Here is a 23,875-nt window from a genome sequence, read left to right as displayed (position 1 = left end):
AAAAAAAAAATGTTCAACTGGAAAAAAAAAAGAAGGAAATAAAAATATTTTTCTCTGAAAAGAAAAATGATAATTTAAGCAAAATCACACAATTTTTTAATCTAGACCTCGTCAAGTCCCCAGAATACATTGGGTTCATGAACCCAAGTTCAAGAAACAAAAAGGATGGAGCCCTGTACTCCGTGCAAGGGTGGAGAGTGCCTCAGACTTGAGGCAGAAGCAATGTTTGCCCTCAAAAAGCTTACAGTCTAGGGACTATTCGGCTTCTGTATGAACATGACTATACCACAATGGAGAAAGGGAAGATGGGATTAGAGCCACAAAGACAATGTTGTGTAATTAAGACAGGGACTGTGAGTGAAATGGCATTTGCTCTGGCCTTGATATAAAGAGGCAAATAAAGAGAATTGCACAAGCAAAAGTAGAGAGGTGGGAACCAGAAAGCAAATAGAGGAAACATTAGCTGGAGAAAAAGACAATTATCAGAGAAATGGGAGATGGGGTTGGAAAAGAAAGGATTTTGTCCAAACTCCAGGTAGGCCTCTGATGACAAGCTAGCAGAATACACTTGATTCCGCAGGCAATGAGGGTTATCTGAGATTGCAAGAAGAGGGTGAAGTGACCAGAGTGGGTCCTTGGGAAGATTAACTAGTGACAATCGAGTGGAAAGACTCCTCTAGCCTGGCTGGGAAAGTCTGTGAGATCATGAGCATCTGTGAGGGGTGGTAAGTTACCAGGGAAGGTGGGAGGGATTTGAGTGCTGTTTCCAAAGTAGAACCAATAGAGGGTGGCAACTTCCCAGCAAGGGAAGTGCAGGAGCAGATGGAAACAAAGGAGGCTCTGGACGGCCAAGCCTGGTTCACGGAGGGTGACTATGCCCTTCAGAGGAATGGAGAAAGCAGAAAGGGAAAAGTGGTAATTCCATTTTGGGCAACAGCATTAGGAAGCCAGTAAAACATTCAGATGGAGATATTCTATAGGTACAGGTGCTCCTTGGCTTACGATGGGGTCCCATCCCAATAAACCCATCATAAGTTGAAAATACAGTAAGTCAAAATGCATTTAATATACTGAACCTACTGAACACCAGAGCTTAGCTTAGCCCAATCTAACTTAAATGTGCTCAGAACACTTACATTGGCCTCCAGTTGGACAAAATCATCAAACACAAAGCCAATAGGCTTGGAATAAAGTACTGAGTATCTCATTGGATTCATTGAGTACTGTACTGAAAAGATATCAGTCTTACACTACTGTATATATGAAAATCTGAAGTTGAACCATTGTAGGTCAGGGACTGTCTGTAGTTGTATATCAAAGATAAAAGCAAGCTGAATAGATATCTCATAGAGACACCAAAATGATGTACATTAAGTAAGTTTAAAATTTCGAATGTGTGTTTTAAGACCAATGCCAATAAAGTGCCCCAGTTCTAAGATTCATCTCTATTATCTCAAGCCAGTCTCCCAGGAACTACCTTTTACCATGGATGTAAGCAAGGGCACTTATAAAATCTGTTTAATGAAGCCAGGAAATTGCTTTGACATAGAAGACATCTGGCAACAGCTTTATAAGATCAGAAAAACTACAACTTGCCTGCATATGTGTTTGTATGTATAGGGGTGTGTGTGCACATATATACATACACACACGCATGAATATACCTATACAGACATCCAAAAAATATTCTCTAGCCCTTTTTACTTGAAGGGAAAGCTATGTGTGTGGCTAAATAGAGTGAGTGACCAAACATTTAAGTTTACCCAGAATAGTGCTTGTTTATACCTGCTCCTCTGTAGTTAAAGCAATTACAAATAGCCTCCTCTCTCTCTCTCAGAAGTATTCCAATACATTATGACTAACATTCTGCTAGGTTGTAATGTATTTTTCACTTCAAGAACGAACTCATATTGTTCCTGGAATCCCAACTTCCCCTTTTCTTCCCACCCCTCTCCTGTCAACATCTTTGGCAGAAGACCAAATTTCTAGTCACCCTCTCAGAAAGGCCCAGTCAGCCCTGTGGCACAGTGGTCTTTCTTGGAGGTGACATGCCAAAGTTATAAATGTGAAGGCCTTTCAGTGGCTTTTTTAATGAACCGTGGTGTTTTTGTATATGAACACATATACTTCCACTGTACTATAATTTTATGAAAATCAGTAATCTATATAGTGACTCTGTGTTGACAGAATTTTTACGATCAGTAATAGATGTGTACATTCATAAAATACACATAACATAAACACCCATTACATACTATACAAGATAGAAAACCCTGACTGTATCTCAAAAAATGGAGTTGACCATGCTTCCCTGGTTTGGAAAATGTGGACACTCCGGATACGTAAAAACAAAAACAAGCTTTTCAACAGTGTTATTATAATTCACAATTCTCAAATAGTAAGTTAGAAGGCTTACCACAAACACTGAACTTTCAGTTCTCCAACACTTGCCCAATGGTTGCATTCCAAATCTTACACTACTTCTCTGATTGTTCCATCAACTTAACAAAAGGGCACATTCTGATTTTACTCCAGTAGGACCCTGAGAAACAAAAGAACCCAGAGTGCCGTGATCATTATGATGGTTTTATTGAGCTGTAATCTGTGTACTTGGGTGCTACTTCTATTTACTCTAAAGGAAAATGTATTTATGTCACTTTGCAAAGGATTGGAGTATTACACTAATGTCATTTTGGCATTCACTATTACCTAGGTCAACTTTTGTTTAACCATCTTTTTTGTGTCATAATTTTATACTTATCCATTTATTTATGATTAATCATTTTATATGAAAAAATAATTCTTTTTTTCCCACTGCAGCCTTTTTTGGAAAATACCTCAATGAATATAATGGCAGCTACATCCCCCCTGGGTGGCGTGAATGGCTTGGATTAATCAAGAATTCTCGCTTCTATAATTACACTGTTTGTCGAAATGGCATCAAAGAAAAGCATGGATTTGATTATGCAAAGGTAATTTTCAGGCACTTTTACACTGCATCAATTTACTTTGTGCAAAATGGGGAAAAGCCATTTTCTGTGAGTTAAACTATCCACAAGATTGGCTTTCCACATTCTCACAATGTTCAGATGAGAAATTGTAAGGTAATTTTAAACTCTAGGCAAGGAAAATACTCTCAAGGAACACTGTCTTTGTACAGTGATTTCCCTCTCTCATTAGGATGAAAGGCAATCAGGCTTTGATGAAAGTATCATCAAGAAAGAATTATCTGCTCTTTCTTGTGATAATTTTTGTCCTGCAGCTCTCCTGGCCCCAACCAAGAACTTGTCCACATAATCAAATGTTCATCTTGTACTGTTTTACTTTTCACTGGGATAAAAGTATATTTTGTCTGTAGCTTCAGATTTAGGCACAATCATAAGAGCAAATAAATACGATAATTAAAGGCTGAAAAACCACATTCCTTGCTTTTACTCCTGTATGACCAAACTTAGCATATGTGACAAAGACACCTGCCCTATCACAGCAAGAGTCCACAGAAGTCTCTAATGCTCTCTCAATCCTAGGATTTTCAAATCTGTTCAGAGAAACTGAAATCAATATGCCCCATGGTTCTTTGACAAATGGATTCTACTTTTGACTTAAAAATTCAGAAAGATTTTATGCTAGCGGACTTAAGTTTAAATTTTTTTTCAAATCATAAAAATAAAGGGGCAAGTATCTTCAAATTTAGCCTGCGAATTTGCCTAAAATTTCCCCTTCCCTTCCAGCCATACCCATCTCTTCCTCATTTGTCTAAAAGAAGCCGAGAATCTGCTCTATCTAGTAACCTCTCCCAACAGGCTAGAGCACTTGGTAGAAATCGGAAGGGGGGAACTTGATTTAATGTTGGCACAGTGCTGTCTTTATGATTGCCCTGATTTGAGCACAAGGGACTTGGTGGGAGATAAGATGTTAAGTCCATCTCCTTCAAACCCTTCAGAAAACAATGCAAACGAATTAATAAGCATTGCTAATAGGCTTCCAAACTCATGAAAGTTCAAAGTTGGCAGAGACCTTGGAGGCAAATTTGAGCAATATCCTCATTTTCAAAGATGAGAAAAAAGCATTTTAGAGTGGCTCAGCCACTCACCCTAGGTCACATCCCTGGTGGTGGATATAATCATTGCATGCAAATAGTGCAGACCACGTGCACTAATTTTCGCTGCTCTCGTTTGCTGTCTGTAGGGATGCTTTTTCATGCTCCTTGTTCAAGTTATTAACCTTTCTCTCCCTGCTGTCCTAAAGAGAGCAAAGTAATCAAGATTCTCTCTGAATACTAAATCAGCGTAACTTGTTCATTACCACAGCTGATTAAGTGTCAAAGACAACTGTGTCTGAGAAGAATATATTTCTTTTTTTAGTGAGGAAAAGAATGAAACAGACACCCCCTTGGAAGAGGAAGGGGATAGCCTGTAGACTTGCCCTAACAATGACATGTGACACAGACCATCCCTCTGATACTGCCTGTGCAGCTGTTCTGGTCCTTAAATCCACAACATGTGATTAGCCATGCCTGGAAGTGTTCAACATTTGCAAATATTGCCTAAACGCTTTCTGAATAAAGTTTATACTGGAGCGCCAAACCAATGGCACACACTTAAAAGAAGCAGGTGGTTTAAGTTTTCATCTTTTCTTTCCTTTTCATTCCATTTCCTCCCTCCCTCTCACAGACCTGCATCAGCCCCCCTGACTGTGGGTTAAGTCATTTTATTAGCAAGTCAGGCTCTAATCCCAGCAGCTGTATTGCTTTAGTTGTGCAATTAACACAGTATAATCTGCAGGAAACCAACTGCTCCCCATTGAAGTGTTTCAAGTAAATTAACTGATCAAATGTTACAGCTTTTCCCTGTGCTCCCGGATTTTGGCCATGGCTTTGATTAGTGATTACTGTAATTCCCACAGGTGGATTTTTCACTGGAAGGAAATATCTTTTCTTGTGTTTACGTATGTGTGTGCATGCATGTGTGTGTGTATTTTGCAGTTGTACATTTGGAGTGGGCGTGGGTGTTTCCTGCCCTTGAAGTAATTAAATTTTTTGCCAAGGAATTACATCAACGAAACCTGAGACTGAGACCAGTGTCTGGTGTTTCATGTGTTTTAGAGTTTTATTGCCAGATTAATCATTATCTTGGGCAAACAACTTGACATTTTTTTCCTGATTGCTAAGTTGTGTATTACTTAAAATACATTTTTCGCGTGTTACCAAGCTAGCAACTCTAGAAAGCAACTGGCAGCTGACTTCCTCTATTATCGAAGATGTTCTGCTGCCTTAGGCAGTACAGCCTTCCTTCCTACTGTAGACCTTACCTCTTCATGCAGTGACTTGCTTCTGAGGAAAGCAGTTATTCAAATGTGATCTGATCAATGCCACCTTTTGTAATTTTTGTTTTGTGTCAAATGTATGTTTCAGGACTACTTCACAGACTTAATCACTAACGAGAGCATTAATTACTTCAAAATGTCTAAGAGAATGTATCCCCATAGGCCCGTTATGATGGTGATCAGCCACGCTGCGCCCCACGGCCCCGAGGACTCAGCCCCACAGTTTTCTAAACTGTACCCCAATGCTTCCCAACACATGTGAGTAACAAACTCAACTCTGCGACCGGCCAAACATGCCCTTTTCTCCCCATCCCACACCTCCCCTTTACCTCTCCACCCCCACCGTTTCTTTCCATCCTCCTTGTCCACAAGGCTTCCTTCATAAGAGGGTAACTTAAGTGCAGACCACAAACAGGCAAAGCCACAGAGCCTGAAAGAAAGCACCTTATCTGGATGGTTTGAGAAGGAATCACATTTCCAGCATTAACAAGTAGCTAAATAGAAAGGAAGAGACGTACATAGAGCGAAGCAAATGCGGGCAATTTTAACAAGAGTTCCCTTTCGTTGTCTTAAATAATATTCGTGTGTCTGATCTAATAATAATGATGATCAAATACTATGCTTTCCATAGCAGCACAGTGGGGACCCCTGGTCTGGTTATAGAAACTTGAGTTTATTTTCCAGGCGAATACCGTAGCAGCTTTGCTGCAGATGTGCAATTAGGATTCCTGCAGAAGGCAGCTTGAGTGGCTTGCACAAGAGGGCTTCTCAGGTCACAGCTTTAAAATAGCCTGATTTTTTTAAGAAGCAAGAGTCTTTGAGGTGAGGGGTGAGGAAGAGGGCTGATGGCATGGGGGGATGAGACAGAACAGAGAGCTGCCATGTGCCCATAATTCTCACCAGCCAAAGGTGGAAAAATGTGGATGCTTTGGCAGCAAAGAACACGATTTTGTTGTTCACTCTGTCGACACCATTTCTTCCCAAGCTTTGCCATCAATATTCAGTATTCCACACTGAGAAGCAAAGTTGGCTCTGTATCTACTGAAAGTTTCTCTAGAAAGACAGGGAATAGAAAATTGATAACTGTTTCCTATATTGTGAAACCTCCAAAATTGGTTCTTAAGCTCTTTGGTACTTAAATATCATCTCTTTTCATCCACACTGGTTATTAGCCAAGATTCCAGGCAGAAAGAACCTTATGCAAATAGATAAGTAACTACTGCAGGCTAGTTGCTAGTCACTTTTTATAAAATGTTCTTTTTTTTTTTTTTTTGAGACAAAGTGTTGCTCTGTCACCCAGGCTGGAGTGCAGTCGTATACTCTCGGCTCACTGCAATCTCCGCCTGGGTTCCAGCAATTCTCTCACCTCAAGCTTCTGAGGAGCTGGGGCTGCCAGTGCACACCACCACGCCCAGCTAATTTTTGTATATTTAGTAGAGACACGGTTCCACCATGTTAGCCACGCTGGTCTCAAACTCCTGACCTGAAGTGATTCGCCCACCTCAGCTTCCCAAGGTGCTGGGATTACAGGCATGAGCCACTGCACCCAGCCTTATAAAATATTTTTATTTGTACTTTAATGTAACTAATTGACTGATGACCCTTGATCAGTAGTACACAGATCATCTCTATGACATCACATGACTTAGAAGGAGGCCAGAGCTGACTCAGGACAAGAACTAACAATATGAAGCCAGGGTGGGTAACCTCCTGAGCATGCCCAGGAACTCAGAGGATGGAAGTGTTTTAATGCACAAAATATCATCAACAAATAATGAAGGTTGCCCCAGCATCTGGGAATATAGCTGGGATAAGCCATTACATTTTGGAGTCGACGCTATGGGTGGATATTTAAGCTTCTGAAGATCTTCCACTGCATATAACTCTGCAACTAAATTCATGAATGAAACCCATGTGTGTGTGGCAAGTGGCTCTCCATTACAGCTCACTCACAAATTTAGTAGCCAACTGATTCAATGAAAGGAAAAAGTCCTGTGGGCTTTTTCAATATCCTCCAACCCCTCTTTTCCCATTTCTGTTGAATGAGAAATCACTTTACCTTTCTTTATTGCATTAGCAGAAACCCAGCCTAAGGTGACTTCCTACACTTTAAACTTTACAGGTGTTCCCCAAGCTCAAGGAGAAGGGGTAGACAAAACAGGGTGTTTTATGGCTCCTTAAAAGTCAGCCTGCTTTTGAAGATTTCAGGCAAGGCCCTAAGCCTGCAGGAGAATCAGCCTCAGGTCAAGAGGTCCTGACAGCTCAGTTGCATGGATTCAATATAGCATGAGTGGAGGGGTCTGCAGAGTTCTCAGGGTCTCAGCAATAGCTTTTGAAAGGCATCTCTGATTCTAGTAATTAAAAATTCTATTTCATTCCACAAATATTTATCAGTGCCACCTGTGACACTATGAAGCCCAGCAGGAATATAAGTAGGCATGAGGAAGACACAGTTGCCAACATTTAGGGACTGATAAGCTAAGATAGGGGGTGGCACACTGGGGCCTGCAGTCCAAACCTGGATAGCCACCAGTTTCTGTTAATAAAATGTTATTGACACATAGCCATGCTCGTTCATTTATATATTGTCTGTGGCTGCTTTCACAATACTACAGCCAAGTCGAATAGTTGTGTCAGATACTGTACAGCCTGGAAATACTATCTCATCCTTGATAGAATGACTTTGCCCCAACCTCTGCTCTAGGTGCAGGACGGGCATGTGTCCCAATGGTGATATCACCAATAGGGCCAGAAGTGACAAGCACAAAGCAGACGTTCCCAGGGCTGTGGAGCGGGGAGGGAGAAGCATTCATGTCTTTGAGGGAAACCAGGAAAACTTCATGGACCAAGGCTCCAAAGTGGGCCTCAAAGGATGGGTGAAATTTCTGCAGATGATTGTATAGAGATTGGGTTTCAGGAAAAGATTTTGGCAAGGCCATGTTGTCACTATATAAGGGAGGCAATCTAAGATGTGTCCTAGGAACTGGAGAATGGGCTACAAAGAAAGCAGCAGTAAGGAAGAGCGCTGCAGAGGGAAGCTGTTGCAGGATACTGAGGATGTCAGTGAGTTTGTATGTAACCGCAAGCAAAGAGTCACTGGAGGCCGGGTAGTAGCAAAACAGGAGATGGCTCAGATATTGCCACGTGCAAATAGATTCAGTTGTTCCTTCTTAGTTCAAATGAACCATCTATTGCCCTTATTAGTGATGCTATGAAGTAAAAACTACACAGAGCAGAGTGTGGCCTTAGAGGCTAACAAGCCTGGTTTCCTGTCTCAGAGACTCTCACTAAGTCTATGGGCACTTTCTTTAATCTCTGGAAACCTCCACTGTCTCATCTGCAAAATGGGGATAATACTAGCACCTTAATGTGATGTCATGAAGAGAAATTAAGAGAATAGTGTAGGTAAAGTCCCCACATACAGCCTGAGACATAGAAGCCACTTAGTAAGGGTTCTTATTGATCCTTTGTATTAAGAAACTACCAATATTCTATCGTTCTTGACCTACAAAAGGGCAATTTCTTATGGCTCAACTTAAGGTTCAGGGAAAGCAGTTACAAAAATAACAACTTGATTCTTGTCCATTGTGACATGACAGACCTCTTGACAGGCTAAGACTCACATTGTGATGAGCCTCTCACATCTGGCCATTCCAATAGAAGAGACAGGATGAGGACCAGTCTGGACTGTGTTATCTTCTCCAGGTGCAAGTATGTGCTGTGGATATGCGCCAATTTGGAGAACTCCCTCAGCCACAGGAAATGAAAATTCACGTGGTTGGTTGAGGGATTCAGCTTCTCTTTGCTGCTAATCCTTGGGTTTTGTGCACCTAGAATGTGGTCTCCTGCAGGCCTTGAAAGCCTTAAATTCCTGGCGTCTTTGTTGTGAAGGTCTCGCTGGCTGCTGCTGGAGGAAGGGGCTGGAAGGAGTGAGTGTGTGCACAGGTTCAGAGTTCAGTCTTCAGACAAAAGGAGTGAGAGAAATTGAAGACAAGCTGCCGATTGCAGTGTGTGGGGCTACTCAATGACCAGCTTCCTAGTGAAAACATTAGCAACACATTCAAGCAAAGGGATGCAAGAAGTTAAGTACTTAGCAGAAATATTTGGCAAGCCCTGCGAACACTGAGCAAGAAGTCGTAGGTTCTCCCCAGTTGCAGGGATGCAAGTAACGTGAACACTTTGCTTTCGATCTTCTTCCTTGGTGGTCAGGCATCATCTGGATAGCTTTCATCTGGCATCAGGTTATAACTACCTGACCCTCTCAGACTGGGGGGAATGTATCATCTTTCCAAGGTGTTTGCCATTCCCAACAAAGAGAGGAAGCCAGCTTGCTACTGGCCCCTTAGCTTTACAAACTGATGGTAGAGCTTATGCTTACCAAGGAAGAATGAGAGGGGATTATCAACCACTTGTTGACAGGGAAAATGGTTTAATCAAACTGTAACTCAGCTACTCATGGCCTCTGAGAAATCAGAGGAAGGCTCTGTCGTAATAACACACATAATAATCCTATTATCATAAAGCCCTTTGCTAAGACTCTACTTTTCAGTAACCTACTTCCGCAGAATTGCCATACGGATGCAATTCCTTCACCTCCACTTTAACATACTTCTCTCTCCTGGCCTTGGTGATGTCATGATACACACCTGTGGACAAAAGCTATGACAGGGAAAGAGACATCATTTACCTCCCTGATGATTCTACGGGAAGCTAAGGGACCTCCTTATCACCTCTCTACAAACTATGCCCCGCCAACTTTAAACATTTTTTGTTGTTATTTCAATTTAACAGGTCTTTCTTCCCATACCTGTAAATGTGTGTGACTGTGTGTGTGTGCATGTACACTCACACACACACAAATACACAAGTTCGAGTGAAATCTAAACTCTTGGTAGAACCGTCCATGTGCACTAATTTGCAAGAGTTTTTGTGAAGGTAGAGCTTGTGAATAAACATAGGATGTCAAAGGAAAAACTCCCTCTGTGTAAGCCCCAGGACAAAGGTTTTGAAACACCTTTGTTATCTAAAGCTGGAAGGAAATGTCTTGCCTTAAAAGAATTTGCACATTCGTACCTCTTTCCACAAATACATGAAAGGACATGCTTTTGAAGACGGGAAAAGTTTAAATTCTACAAAAAAAACCTCTGATTTGAGCAGAACTCATTGCTCCCTTTTCTCTCTGTTTCTACTTTGTTCTTCTCTGGATGGATCATTTGCTACTTACACTGTCAGCGTTGGTGTTGCTGGCTTACTCACCTCCCTGAAGTCAAGTTGCACAACTCCAGGGGGGCAGCATTCAAATAAAATATGTGAACAATACCCTGGAGTTTAGCTTTGTCCTGAAAACAGGGACAAAAATGCTTTATCTCTTTACCTCCCAGTGCCTGGTAAGCATGCCTTCAGACAAAGTAGTTGCACATTTCATTGTATTTAGCGAATAAACATGTTCACCTCACTAAATAGCTGATGTGAGAACATTTTTTAAATCATATCAAAACTATTTAAACAATTGGCTTTATGAATTTAAAGGACACCTAGAGATACTCTAATTCCATAGTTTTTTAGATTAAAAAAACAAAGACCCAAAGTCTACATTCTTTAAATGAAGACCCAAATGGTTTTGTGAAGGTCACATGAGTAGTTAGGGACAAAACTAAACTGAAACTCAATTCTCTTGGCCAGACTTACTCAGTTTACATCACAGCCACAATTCAGATTAGAGCTATAAACAATTCTATGCACTTGCACAATTCTAACTGGTGTTCACAGATTCATTAAAAGAGCATTATATACCTATATAGCTATAATCAAGAGCATTTGGTATTATCTTGCATATGTTCAAATGTTACCTGCCTATAGATATTTGAACTCGGGTGGGGAATATCTCCACAAAGTCAATTAGGTAAGTTGAGTTTTAGTGAAAACTGAGATGGTGCAGCTTGGGAGATTAAGCATAGAATTTCCAATTTAATGCTTTGTGTGCCTCAAATCTGTATCACTGGCTTATTCTGGGAATTGAAGCCTACTTCATTTCTCAGAGAATGATGGGCCTGCTGTCAGTACCCTTTAAGGGTTAGATATTAGGGCTTTTTGTTTGTTTGAGACTAAACAAATGAAGAAAACACATGTTTAGATACAAATCACTAGAAATATACCAATTTTCTCTGGAGTGACAGCAAAGGCCCTCAGCAGTAAAAATGAACTCCTAAGTTCTTTGCAATTTCCCAAATATAGATTTCATATATAACGCGTGCAACTCTTGAAACTCTTTCTTTGCTAGTAAGAATTATTCTCCTAAAATACTCACCTGTGAAAAAGAAAGGTAACATTATTGATTTTCAGAATTCTTTGTTCTGTCATATCAATGAGCAATACCAGAAAGATAATCAAACATCCAGGAGAGTTGGCATGATGGTGAAGGTTGAGCTTACAAGTACAGTGGACTCAAGTATCCATGATCCAGCATAATGAGCAATAAATCCAAACGAGAAGCGACTATGGAAAGCAGTATGCAGGGAGGCCTTGCTGGGAAAAGCTGAACTTTTATATAGGGGAATAGTCTATGGAGGATTACAAGGATGCTTTCTTGGGAGTGTAAGGTCTGGAGCGTGCAGCTCTAGGTGAAGCCCTTATCTAACAGGCAATAGAAAGGTCTTCCCAGGTTAGGTACATGTGACTCTACCTCCAACACAGATTTTTATTTTTTTAAGAAAGCAACAGAAATTCAAAAATGCTAGTCTAGTCTTTTGGCCTCTCAATTATAAAGCAAATAGCCAGTGTTGTGTTATCTACCTTTTCATGGATGCATCCAGTGTGCCTAGGAGGGTGAGACTTTATTCTGTATTTGCAACAAAGTAGACACAGCAACTGACGGGAAGATACTTGAATGGGAAGCTGGTACTTGAAATCAGGATGAAGGCTAAGATTTTAGGACTTACTTTTGATAGTAAGAAATAGATACATCAATTTTCCTTTCAATGACTGGGATTTCTGAGGCACGTTGTGGGGTGTGATGTCGTAGAATGGGCACTGACGAAGAGCTGCACCGGTACATTATTTCTGAGCCACCTCTGTGCACTTTACTTCCTCATCTGTAAAATGGGACTAATATTCCCTGCTGAGTCCTCAGAGTTGCTGCAACAAACCAATGAGCTATTAAGGGATAAGCTGTTTTTCACCTACCAATGAGAATGAGTATGGTATGGTTCCAGAATTTGCTCTCTAGAACCACAGAAATCTCTTAACCCTCACAAGAACTCTTTAAAGTTGTTATCCCCATTATATAGATGAGGAAACTGAGGCTTAGACAAAAAGTTGTCCAAGATCACATACTATTAAGGAACAGAGCTGGGATGAAAATTTGAGTCTAATTCCAAAACATTCTGGAATAACCCAATATGTGGTTTTCCATTTCTCCCAATAACAGTTACCTACTTTTTTCAGTGGCTTGTGATCCAGCTGACAGCTCCAGGCCCTATCTGAATAATTTGAAGTCAATCCTTAGTTAGGGAAGCAGGCCTTAATTATCACTGGGGAACAGAAGGCTGCATCTTCGAGGAATTTGGCAGACCTCAGCAGGAGGCAACCACAGGCCTTTGGCAAAAGATCACTTTTCAACAACATTGTCAATTCCAGTGACCCCCGACCTTCCACCTGCAGGTCCCTGAACAGCTGCTGTTCTGTGGGAAGCAGTGGCAGTCTGTCTTCCTTTAAAAGGCACATACACACTCTGTCCCTGCTGCCTGCTGAGATCCCACCTGGGACCTCATCCCCAGATCTGGGGGTCATCTCCCATATCAAGAAATTAAGAAAAATAAGAAGGGGGGGGCAGGGGAGGACAGCTTTGACAACAGTCCCTGAACTCTCCCTTTTAATATAAGCCAGATTTAACATATGTCATTCTGTAAATCCGGGAGTCCAATTTCAGGCTTATAATTTGCTGCAAGCTTCCCTGTTCCTGCAAGTGGGGTGGAGCTATGCCAAGCACATCAAGGTAACTGGTGGAAGACATAATTTGCCCACTGTGAGCCTGCATTTCAGCTCTCTATTGTAATTTTTATTTGTGTTGAGGTTTTGTGGTTTTAAAAAAGTCAACTAGATTCATTTTTAAATTAAGCCAACCCAACATCAAAGGCAGTAAGTGAAGGATGTTGAGGTATTATAAAGAAACCCTGTGTAATCTGTTATAGCTGTATTCTTTTTCAGGTCATGTATCATTAAATGGTTAGGGGCCTTTCACGACCAACTTTCTATATTTCTGTGACCTCTAACTACCCCCATGGGCGAAAAATTCTTTTTGAGGGGATTTAGAAGCCCCTTCTCTTCTCCTCCTCAACCTCTTAATCTAATCCTGTTTGTAACGCAACATGCTGCATGAAGAATAAGAACATGGGCTTAGGTCCCTCCCCACTTCCCGTCTGACTGTGGTTTACTTTTAGATATGATGATCTCTTTCAGGCCAAAAAATAAAAAATAATGGGCTATTTGGTTCATGAATCATTTACCTTGGTAGGCAGGAGAGAGTTTATGTTGAAAGTTTGTCTTAAGAATGACAGGTCAGGCTGGGGGTGGTGGCTCACGCCTGTAATCCTGACACTTTGGGAGGACGAGGCAGGCAGATCACAAAGTCGGGAGATCAAGAGCATCCTGGCTAACATGGTGAAACCCCATCTCTACTAAAAATACAAAACATTAGCCAGGCATGGTGGCACATGCCTGTAATCTCAGCTCCTCGGGAGGCTGAGGCAGGAGAATTGCTTGAACCCGGGAAGCTGAGGTTGCAGAGAGCTGAGATGGAGATCATGCCACGGCACTCCAGGCTGGACAAGAGAGCGAGACTGTGTCTCAAAAAAAAAAAAAAAAGACAGGTGAAGAGTTTGTTTTAGAACACTATGGATTTTTACCAACCCAGATAATACGTGGGAGTTACTTGTTTATTGACTCATGGAGGAAATTCCTGTGCCTCTGTTATAGGCATTTTAAGTGCTATGTATATATGGTGGTTGTTCCTCAAAACTGCTTTTTTTTTTAGATGGAGGCTCGCTCTGTCGCCCAGGCTGGAGTGCAGTGGCATGATCTCGCTCACTGTGACCACCTCTCGGGTTCAAGGGATTCTTCTGCCTCAGCCTCCCTAGTAGCTGGGATTACAGGCGCCTGCCTCCACGCCCAGCTAATTTTTGTATTTTTAGTAGGGACAGGTTTTTGCCATGTTGTCCAGGCTAGTCTTGAACTCCTGACCTCAGGTGATCTGCCTGCCTGGGCCTCCCAAAGTGATGGGATTATAGGCATCAGCCACCTCGCCTGGACCAAAACAACTTTTTAAGAAAAGTACTATTAACTCCATTTACAGATGAGCACATTTGAGCCACACCCTCTTTTCCACTCTACTGATCTTTTCTCTTTAAACATGAGTTTCTTATACTTCTGAACACAACTGAGCCACTTTTACGGACAGCGTCTTCTGAGCTCAATGTTATATTATTGGTGCTGCTGTCTTCTACTGGGTAATCAGCACCCATGCTGGTCACCAAGGTAACTTTGTGAACCAAGAAGGCCAAGGATCTCAAACCAGCATTTTCTACTATTAAAAGAGAGGTTCTGCAAACCTACCGGCAGAAGAGAATGTATAATAGCAGGTAGCATTTTTACGTCCCAGTGTGCATGGTAGTGTCCTAGCATACCACCATGAATCTCAGAAACTCCAAGCTTTCCTCATGGGAAATCCACACCACAGACAAGTAGAGGACTTCATCAAGACCCCGGAAATCGATGAGCTCACAGTGACTGATTCTCTCCCTAGTTTTATAATATAATATAAATAATGGCACGGGGTCATGTTCAGCCATCATTATCCACAATATTTCACTGATGGGATCCTCCCCAGAACAGAAACAGGGAATCAGATTTCTCAGTCACATAAACTGTTGCTCATTCTTTGAGGCTGCCTATTTGTAAAGTTGTGGTTCATATTAAAAGCAATCTCAGATGTAGGAAGCACCGCTCACTTTACTTTTCATTCATTTTGTTAAAGAAAATGGGCTTTGGAATTCAGTCCTGTTTCTACCATTTACTTACTGTTTTCAATTTGCAGGCGTTCCTTAACTTTTCTATGCCTTGATTTTCTCAGCTGTAAATCAGGAATAATAACCCTATTTTACAGAGCAGCTGAGACAATTAGATGAGTTAATGCATATAAAACGGTTTGCACAATACCCAACACATGTTAAATTCTCACTCAGCTTTTAATATTAAACAACCTCCATGTGCTTAATAACATTGAAGGAGAAGATTCAAATGGATTATAGTCTGTAAAGAGTTCAAATATAAACAAATAATTCTCAGAGTGAGAATTGTCATAGCATAGACATCTTATGTACCCATGCCAGAGCATGAGGTGGCAGTATCAAATGGTTGAGGGAGTTGAGTAAAACATCAAAGAGAAGGTGACATTTTTTGACTACGCAGTGGAAGGCATGGGATACCACATGGATCTCTGCGTAGATTATAGACTTTAACCTATCCTGGAACAATGGGACCATTTCCTTGTGGCTTACAGAAATTACTCCCTGCACCTGTATTGATTTGTTTATTAAATGAATAGCTTTATTTATTTATCATTTACTGAGACATGGTTTTGTTCTTGTTGCCCAAGCTGGAATGCAATGGCTTGATCTCAGCTCACCACAACCTCTGCCTCCCGAGTTCAAGCAATTCTCCTATCTCAGCCTCCCGAGTAGCTGGGATTACAGGCACACACCACCACACCAAGCCAGTTTTGTATTTTTAGTAGAGACAGGGTTTCTCCATGCTGGTCAGGCTGGTCTCGAACTCCTGACTTCAGGTGATCCACTCACCTCAGTCTCCCAAAGTGCTGGACATGAGTCACCGTGCCTGGCCATGAATAGCTTTATTGTTAAACCTGTATATTGCAGAAGCAGACTTTGTTATCATTCCCACAAATCCAATTAAATTTATGGTATCTATATACAAAACTCATAAAGACTAGATATGTAAGTAATCAATAAAATACTCTTCTCAAGTATTCAAGAGAAAAAATGTGTTGAAATGATGGTTCACCATTCCAAATAACATATTTGTGACTATATTTAAAAGCCTCATTAGCAATAAAATTTTTACAAGTTAACGTCAATAAGACTATTCCCTTGTACATTACTGAGATGTTATCTGTAGATTCGAAATGTAACCATAATCATCTCGATGTGTTTCTTACACATTTTATTCAGTGAACCCAAACGAACTTCTAATGACATGTTCAGCTGCCAGTCGTGGTTTTATATGTTTGAATGTGTATACCTTCGGAGGATATTTGCTGTTAGGGGTGGTGAAGACTTCATCTTCTTATAAATGCAAACAGAAAATAGTTGGAAGAGGAAAATGTTTTAGCAGTGTCTCAATTGTCTCTCCTTAATGATTATTTCACAACCTTGAGATATTTTCCTAAATGACTAAGTTAGATATATATAGTAAGATTTCTGTCTGGATATTTTCAGAACTCCTAGTTATAACTATGCACCAAATATGGATAAACACTGGATTATGCAGTACACAGGACCCATGCTGCCCATCCACATGGAATTTACAAACATTCTACAGCGCAAAAGGCTCCAGACTTTGATGTCAGTGGATGATTCTGTGGAGAGGGTAAGCACATGAACCTACCTCGGTGACAGTTTTTGGTCCAGTGTCCTTTGTGTAGATTCATTCTTGCCAATCCTGCTTGGTTTTTTCCCCTTCGTTTTCCAGCAAGATGTTGAGAGAGAAAGAAAGGGAGAGTATGCATTTAGTGGCTTAATCATCCCTCTCCTATCTTGTCCTCATTCCATCTACCTCTCCAGGTTTGGTTTCCTACGGAGCCAGTAAAAAAAAGAGGAGAGAAAAATCAAATCAGTGCAAATCAGGGGCCACATCCTCAAAAGCAATGAGGAATGATGGAGCATGTGGTGAACTTGAACTTGAACTTAAGGGCCCCATCTAAAGCAACAGCAATTACTCAGCTCCAGCTAAATTTTGCCATGTGGAAATGTAGATCAAGTATCAGCAGGTCTTCTGACTTTTTAAAAGAAGCCAGAAACAAAAAACTTTATTTGAAATTTTCTGAACTTTAAAGCATAATATAAGCCAAACACGACATGCCTCAGGCTGGATTTAACTGGATCAGGCTCTGAAGCAGCCTGTTTTTAACCCTTGGTAATTAGATATGTGATGATAAAATTGCTTTAACAATGGATTTTTCAAAGTATAACCTATGAAGTTTGGTGATAGAGGTTGTTGTATTTGGGGGGAAGGCGGCATGTTTTTGTTTTTGTTTTACCAGACAAGTATATATATATATGTGTATATATATATATATATATATATATGAAAAAAAAAAAAGCCTGTAGGTAGAATGTGCCAGATTCCAAAACGTTACATTTTAGCTTTACCATTGGACAATTTCCCTCCAAGATTGTAAGCAAATAGAAAATGTGGATAACATTATTAAAGCAACTCTTGCCTTTTAAAAATAACAGGAAAAAGATTTGAGGGCGATTGTGGCAACACTACTGAGCGTCATCTTACACCAGCACAATTGATTCTGACTTGTTCCTGTGCTGTATTTCAGCTGTATAACATGCTTGTGGAGACAGGGGAGCTGGAGAACACTTACATCATTTACACCGCCGACCACGGTTACCATATCGGGCAGTTTGGACTGGTCAAGGGGAAATCCATGCCATATGACTTTGATATTCGTGTGCCTTTTTTTATTCGTGGTCCAAGCGTAGAACCAGGATCAATGTACGTATTTCTCTGTTTGCAACATTCAACTGTCGTACCTCATGTGTGTCTAAGATAATTCAATTACCAGTCTCCATATCTGGTTTCCTTTCATCCAAAATGAAAAAGGATGTATGTGGGTTGGTTAATTTAGAAGATGAAAACCTTTTCCCCCTTGCCACATCTTAAATTAGCTGAAGTATACTACTTGAAGAAAAAGGTAAAATAACTGAATCAATGACTAATTCTCTCAAATCGACTGGAATCCGTGTCGTTTTGGTTTGTGTACACAGACAGGGTGTGATCTTCTGGGACGTCATCCTTCTTTGAATCAGAGATACCCTGTCATTAAAAAAAAAAAAAAGATGCCATCCTTTTAGTGTTTAACTTTTAAAAAATTATTACTCAAGAACTGTTTTTAAAAGATAAATTTTTTAAAGCTGGCTTTTGTTTTAAAGGGAAGAGAGCTGAAGGACTAGACTGCTATTTCTGCCACTATAGGCAGGCCACTGCATCTCTTTGCATCTCTATTTTCCCATCATAAAATGGCCTTGCCAATCATCTCAGAATGTTTTGCATAAAATGGGATTGCATCCATGAAAGTATTATGGAAAGACTAAAAGAAAAAGTGGAAGTAGAATCCAGAAGCTGGAATGGCCCTTAAAAAGCATCTAGCCGGACCCCTGATGTAATAGTGAAGCTAGGCAGGCAGCGTCAGTGCTCGTCTCAGATCCCTAATTATGGAAGTGGTGGCAGTGGGGCCCAGAACCCAGGTGTTCTGAATCTCGCCCATCCACCTCATGTGCTAGTGCATCACACTACATCCTGGAGAAAGGGCGATTGAAGTAAGAAGGATTTCTTTGAAGGATGCTTCCTAAGATTATTAGAAACACCCTGGGAATTGTCAGCTCTATATCTAGAAAGCTTTATGTTTTAAAGATGAGGTAGCAAAGGTTGAATTCAACTGTAAAAACTGTACATCCCTTTTTTAAATATTGATTTTAAAGTCCCTGTTCAACAGAAGAGTTATAGACTATTGAGTTTTAAACAAGAGCATGCATACTGCAAAAACCATGTATCAGGCTGCCTCTTGCCTGGCGATGTGGTCAGACCACAGGGGTTTCCCCTTTTGATTTATTAATGCCCATTGCCTTATTTTTCTCTGTACATAAATTAGGAGAAAAAGAAAATTTATGTAATTTTTTAACAAAAAGAACGTTGAACATGTAAAATAAAACGTATGCCCTAATTCCGAAATTCATGCTTTTGGGAGGCATGAATCTTTTCCTGACCTCTCATCTTCATCCTACTTAGTTTGTCCTTTTCACAAAGGACCCGTCAAATGTTAAACTCCTGTAAATAGAGCTTTAGCGTCTATTTCTTCCCATTTAAAGAAGGATCAGGCAGGCATCTCTCCAGCCTGACCCTCATGAGAGTCAGTTAATCTTGCTCAGTGCCATTGCTGTGATCACACACCCACCCTTGCCACGTGCAACCACCCATGCCTAGGAGACCAGAGGAGGGGGTGAGAAGAGTGGAAGGCCATTGAGTCACTGCTGTAGAAAAAGCAGCCTTAAGTGCCACCTTCCCCTGGCATTGGATCTCAGCCATCACCATCCGCCCCTTTGCAGAGTCCCACAGATCGTTCTCAACATTGACTTGGCCCCCACGATCCTGGATATCGCTGGGCTCGACACACCTCCTGATGTGGACGGCAAGTCTGTCCTCAAGCTTCTGGACCCAGAAAAGCCAGGTAACAGGTGCGTCACTGTTCCTCTCTCAGCCAGCCCCGAACACACTGAGCTCCGGCTGGTGCCCAGAGCCAGCCAGCAACTGAAGACATGGAGGCAAAATATGCCTTGCCCATAAGAATCACCCCCAAGCTGAGCAATTTTCAGCTGCTTGTGAATAGCATATTGATGGAGATGCAGTCGTGGTCTATGGGAAGTGAGAGGTGTTTCTTTAAATAAGCTGTCAGCACAGATCCATTTGGAAAAATGTCCAGATGCCAACAGTAAATATTATCATTTTGCTTTCAGGTTTCGAACAAACAAGAAGGCCAAAATTTGGCGTGATACATTCCTAGTGGAAAGAGGGTAATTATTGGTTCCTAGGGTGCTTCTGGGAACCAGTCCTAGTGGGCAGCTCTCCCTGCTGGGTATTTTTTTTTCCTCCTTATTTTTGTTTACTAAGCATGCAGATTTTGTAAGCCTAGTTACAAGATTGAGTGGTTTGCTACTTATTCTCTAGTGTCCAGTAGACTAATTATTGCTGGATCAGAATTGTAAAGAATAAACTCTCAAGTTGGTTAATTGGCGCAAAAATACAGTTAGATAGAAGTTATAGTATTTGATAGCATAGTTGGGACCTTATCGTTAACAATAATTTATGGTACATTTTGAAATAGCTGGAAGTAAAGAATTGTAATGTTCCCAACACAGGGAAAAGATAAATGAGACGATGAGCATCCCAATTCTCTTGATTTGATCATTACACATTGTAGACTGGTATCAAAATATCATACGTACCCCCAAAATATGTGTAATTATGATATATCAATTTTTAAAATACCAAAAAAGCAAGACAATGATGACTCCATGCCCCCCAAAAAGAACAAATGCTCATAAGATTGGACCAAACCCTTTATCATGGGTGTAGATTTACTGTTGCATTTCTCACTGTTGGTTTCTAATCAGACCAGTGGATTGAGTTTCTCTACCATCCTCCCCACGTTCTTCTCTAAGCTGCCTCCAAGGCTTACCTGGCACCCTTCTTCCTACTTCCTACTTCTTTCCCTTATGTGCTTTTCCTAGTTTTAAATAGATAAATGTATGCCATTGTGATTATTTCCAGTGTCCTTTCTGGGTTTTCCCTTTTGATTCTTCAATGCCCATTGCCTTGTTTTTCTCTGTACATAAATTAGGAGAGAGAAAACATTCAACTAATTTTTTTAACAAAAAGAACTTTGAACATATAAGTGAAACACGTAATCCCAAATTTTGAATTTAATGCTTTTGGGAGGAATGAATCTTTTCCTGACCTCTCATCTTCATCCTACCCAATTTGTCGTTTTCACAAAGGACCCATCAAATGCTGAACTCCTATAGACAGAGCTTTAACATCTATTTATTGCTGTTTAAAGAATGTGAAGTCATGTGATGGGAAAAAAAAAAAAAAGAACAGGCAGGACTCAGAGGTGGTAATTCAGATCACTTCTCACATACGAAGCTTTTCCCTTTTTGTCGAAGCAAATTTCTACGTAAGAAGGAAGAATCCAGCAAGAATATCCAACAGTCAAATCACTTGCCCAAATACGAGCGGGTCAAAGAACTATGCCAGCAGGCCAGGTACCAGACAGCCTGTGAACAACCGGGGCAGGTGAGTCACACTGGCTTTTCTTACCACCACTCATGCGCTTCTCCATCTCTAATTTAGAAATTTTTCATCACATAAAAAAATGTACATTTGTGTATAAATAAGCTTTTCCTAATGGCCATGAGGGCAAGCTCAGAGAGACATCTCTGTGAACAGAATTATGTAACTGGTCCAGGCTGGGCCTCCCCATTACTACATGGGCTTCCTCCAGTTTACAAAGATGATGATCTCAGAGAAAATTCTATGCCAAAAGACACTGGTTTCCTCTGAGAAGATTTCTGTCATACCAGTCACTGAAGAGTTAACTAGTCACTGAAGAGTTGCTGAGAGGCTCCTTAGTCAAAGCACAGGTGCATGCTGAACCTCTGGGCAGTGAAGCACCCAAGAGATAAGATGAGGCCTTCACGCTAGGCTAAAGTCAGATGTCTTCTTACCCCCAGTAGAGGACGGAGCCTGTGACCAAGCTTGCGGAATGAGAAGAGAAACCATATTCCCTTTGTGTATTGTTCCTACTTCTATTCACAAAGGTTCTGACATCAAATATTTCATTCGAATAAATCCTCTTTGTTAGTAGAAATATTACTGTAGAAGCCAGGCTACTCAGAGCACCAGCTTTTATCAGTAAGAATAAAAGAAATACTGTGTGGTGAATTAACATTGCTTTTAAAGAAAGCAAGAACATATGAATTTAAACCAGTTTAGAACCAATGATTTTAAATGCTCTTGATTGAAGTGTATGCTAGCTGAAAGAAAATGCTGTCATGACAGGAGGAACTGAACTTCTGTCCAAATCATTGCAGCTTAGAACAAAATCAGAGGAAAGTGAAAAACTCTAACACATCGTGAGAATTTGTCTTACGTGAGGCATGGTACACAGGGTTTTGTATGCATTTACTGAATTTAATCCTCACATCTGTAGAGTGAGGTGAGCATTGGCATCCCCATTTTACAAATGGGCAACTGCGATTCAAACAGGAGTTATCAGATTCAAAAACTCAGGCCACTTGCTGCCTTCCAAGGTAAGTTACAATAACCAGGTGAAGAGAAGTTCAAATCTTCTGTGAGTCTTTTTTTAATTTAACTGACCTCTAGATACCCACACAATTTGCCAACACTAGTTCAAGATGTGAGACTCATGGAATGAGTAGGTACATAAGTTATTATTAAAATGACCTGACTCATTATACGCTTATTATATAGTATCTAGCTTGTTGAATAGACATTCATAACAAACAACTTGATCCTTATACCCTGTATTTCCTCATGCTTTCTTGTACACAAAATCCCTCTGAAATAGAAGAGGATAGGGAGGGAGAGCCGTTGAAGGAAGGGCTAAATCTAAGCCTTCACTGCATTCTACTATGTCTTAATTTTCAAGTGTTTAGTGGAGAAAAGCTTAGAACTATTCATTATATTTTAATTTGCAGGCTTCAAATCTTTCTTGTGAAAGCTCCAAGTATTATTATGAATAAAAGCTCAGAATTGTTTTGTAGCTCTAAGATGATTTTTATGAGCCAGCCTCCATAGGCTAATTTACTTTTATTCAGGAGTTGCAAATATTCAGTGTTAAATATATCTCATGCAAATTGGTGATCTTGTTACTCTTTTAGCTCTAAGAGGTGAACATTATAGCCTTTTGGGAATAAGGTGCATTGCCTACCTTTCAGTGTATAATTTTACAATCCTCTCCATATGGCTTGGCCTAAAATTTTAATATAGGTCCTAAAGGGCAAATGTAACGTAAACTAGATTATGGTACTTTGGTACAAGCTTTTCACTCATGAGCTGAATGCTAACTATGTTAAAAACTTACTTTTGCTTTTTCATATTTTTCTAAGCTTATTTTGGCCCCATGAAATGCTTTTATATCTGGAATTTTCCTCCACTGTTTGATTTCTCTGTGAACCAGCCTGAATTTAGATCCATCGCATGGATAGATGAAAACGTCAGCAATGGTCTCTTTTAGAAAGGCCTGAATTCATGGAACAAAGAATTAGGCTATGCCCCTGATGGTGATTTCGTGATTTCTTTCTATAGAATTTCTTAATATTGGGCCTGAGTGAGCTTTAGAAGTGAAGACCTGGGGTGTATTTCTGATTGCCTCTAGCTTCAGTGTGTCCACAGCACTAGTGAATTGTTACTCTAAACCTGAACCAGCAGAATCAGCATCCCTGAGTTTGTCAGAAATGCAAATTCTCTGGCTATTGCAGATCTGAATCAGAACCCCAAAGGGTGAATCTTGGTATGTTAACAAGTCCTCCAAGTGACTCTGATGACCCCTGAAAGTTTGAGAAGCATTATTCTAGCCCATGATTGTGTTCACTGGTGGTCCTCAAACCATAGCTGAGGAATCTAAGAACTTCAAAAAAATTTTGAGCCTGAATCTTTTTTTTTTTTT

General features: G+C 40.5%; 1 protein-coding gene across 5 annotated transcripts in view; it reads left to right on the top strand.

Moving 5' to 3' along the window:
• Window positions 1-23,875, top strand: part of SULF1 (sulfatase 1) — a 197,138-nt gene that overhangs the window by 119,067 nt on the left and 54,196 nt on the right. For all 5 annotated transcript variants that reach the window (XM_017544777.1, XM_017544769.2, XM_037744303.1 and 2 more), the window contains 7 exons: window positions 2,821-2,972; window positions 5,414-5,583; window positions 16,836-16,986; window positions 17,948-18,123; window positions 19,734-19,862; window positions 20,142-20,198; window positions 21,351-21,480. In XM_017544777.1, coding sequence (XP_017400266.1) covers window positions 2,821-2,972; window positions 5,414-5,583; window positions 16,836-16,986; window positions 17,948-18,123; window positions 19,734-19,862; window positions 20,142-20,198; window positions 21,351-21,480 — 965 coding nt within the window. The remainder of the gene's footprint in view (window positions 1-2,820; window positions 2,973-5,413; window positions 5,584-16,835; window positions 16,987-17,947; window positions 18,124-19,733; window positions 19,863-20,141; window positions 20,199-21,350; window positions 21,481-23,875) is intronic.

The sequence above is a fragment of the Cebus imitator genome, unplaced genomic scaffold (assembly GCF_001604975.1).
Source record: "Cebus imitator isolate Cc_AM_T3 unplaced genomic scaffold, Cebus_imitator-1.0 Scaffold9, whole genome shotgun sequence".
Lineage (NCBI taxonomy): Eukaryota > Metazoa > Chordata > Mammalia > Primates > Cebidae > Cebus > Cebus imitator.
The sequence above is the reverse complement of the archived record's forward strand: the minus strand, read 5'-3'. Positions and strand labels throughout refer to the sequence as shown.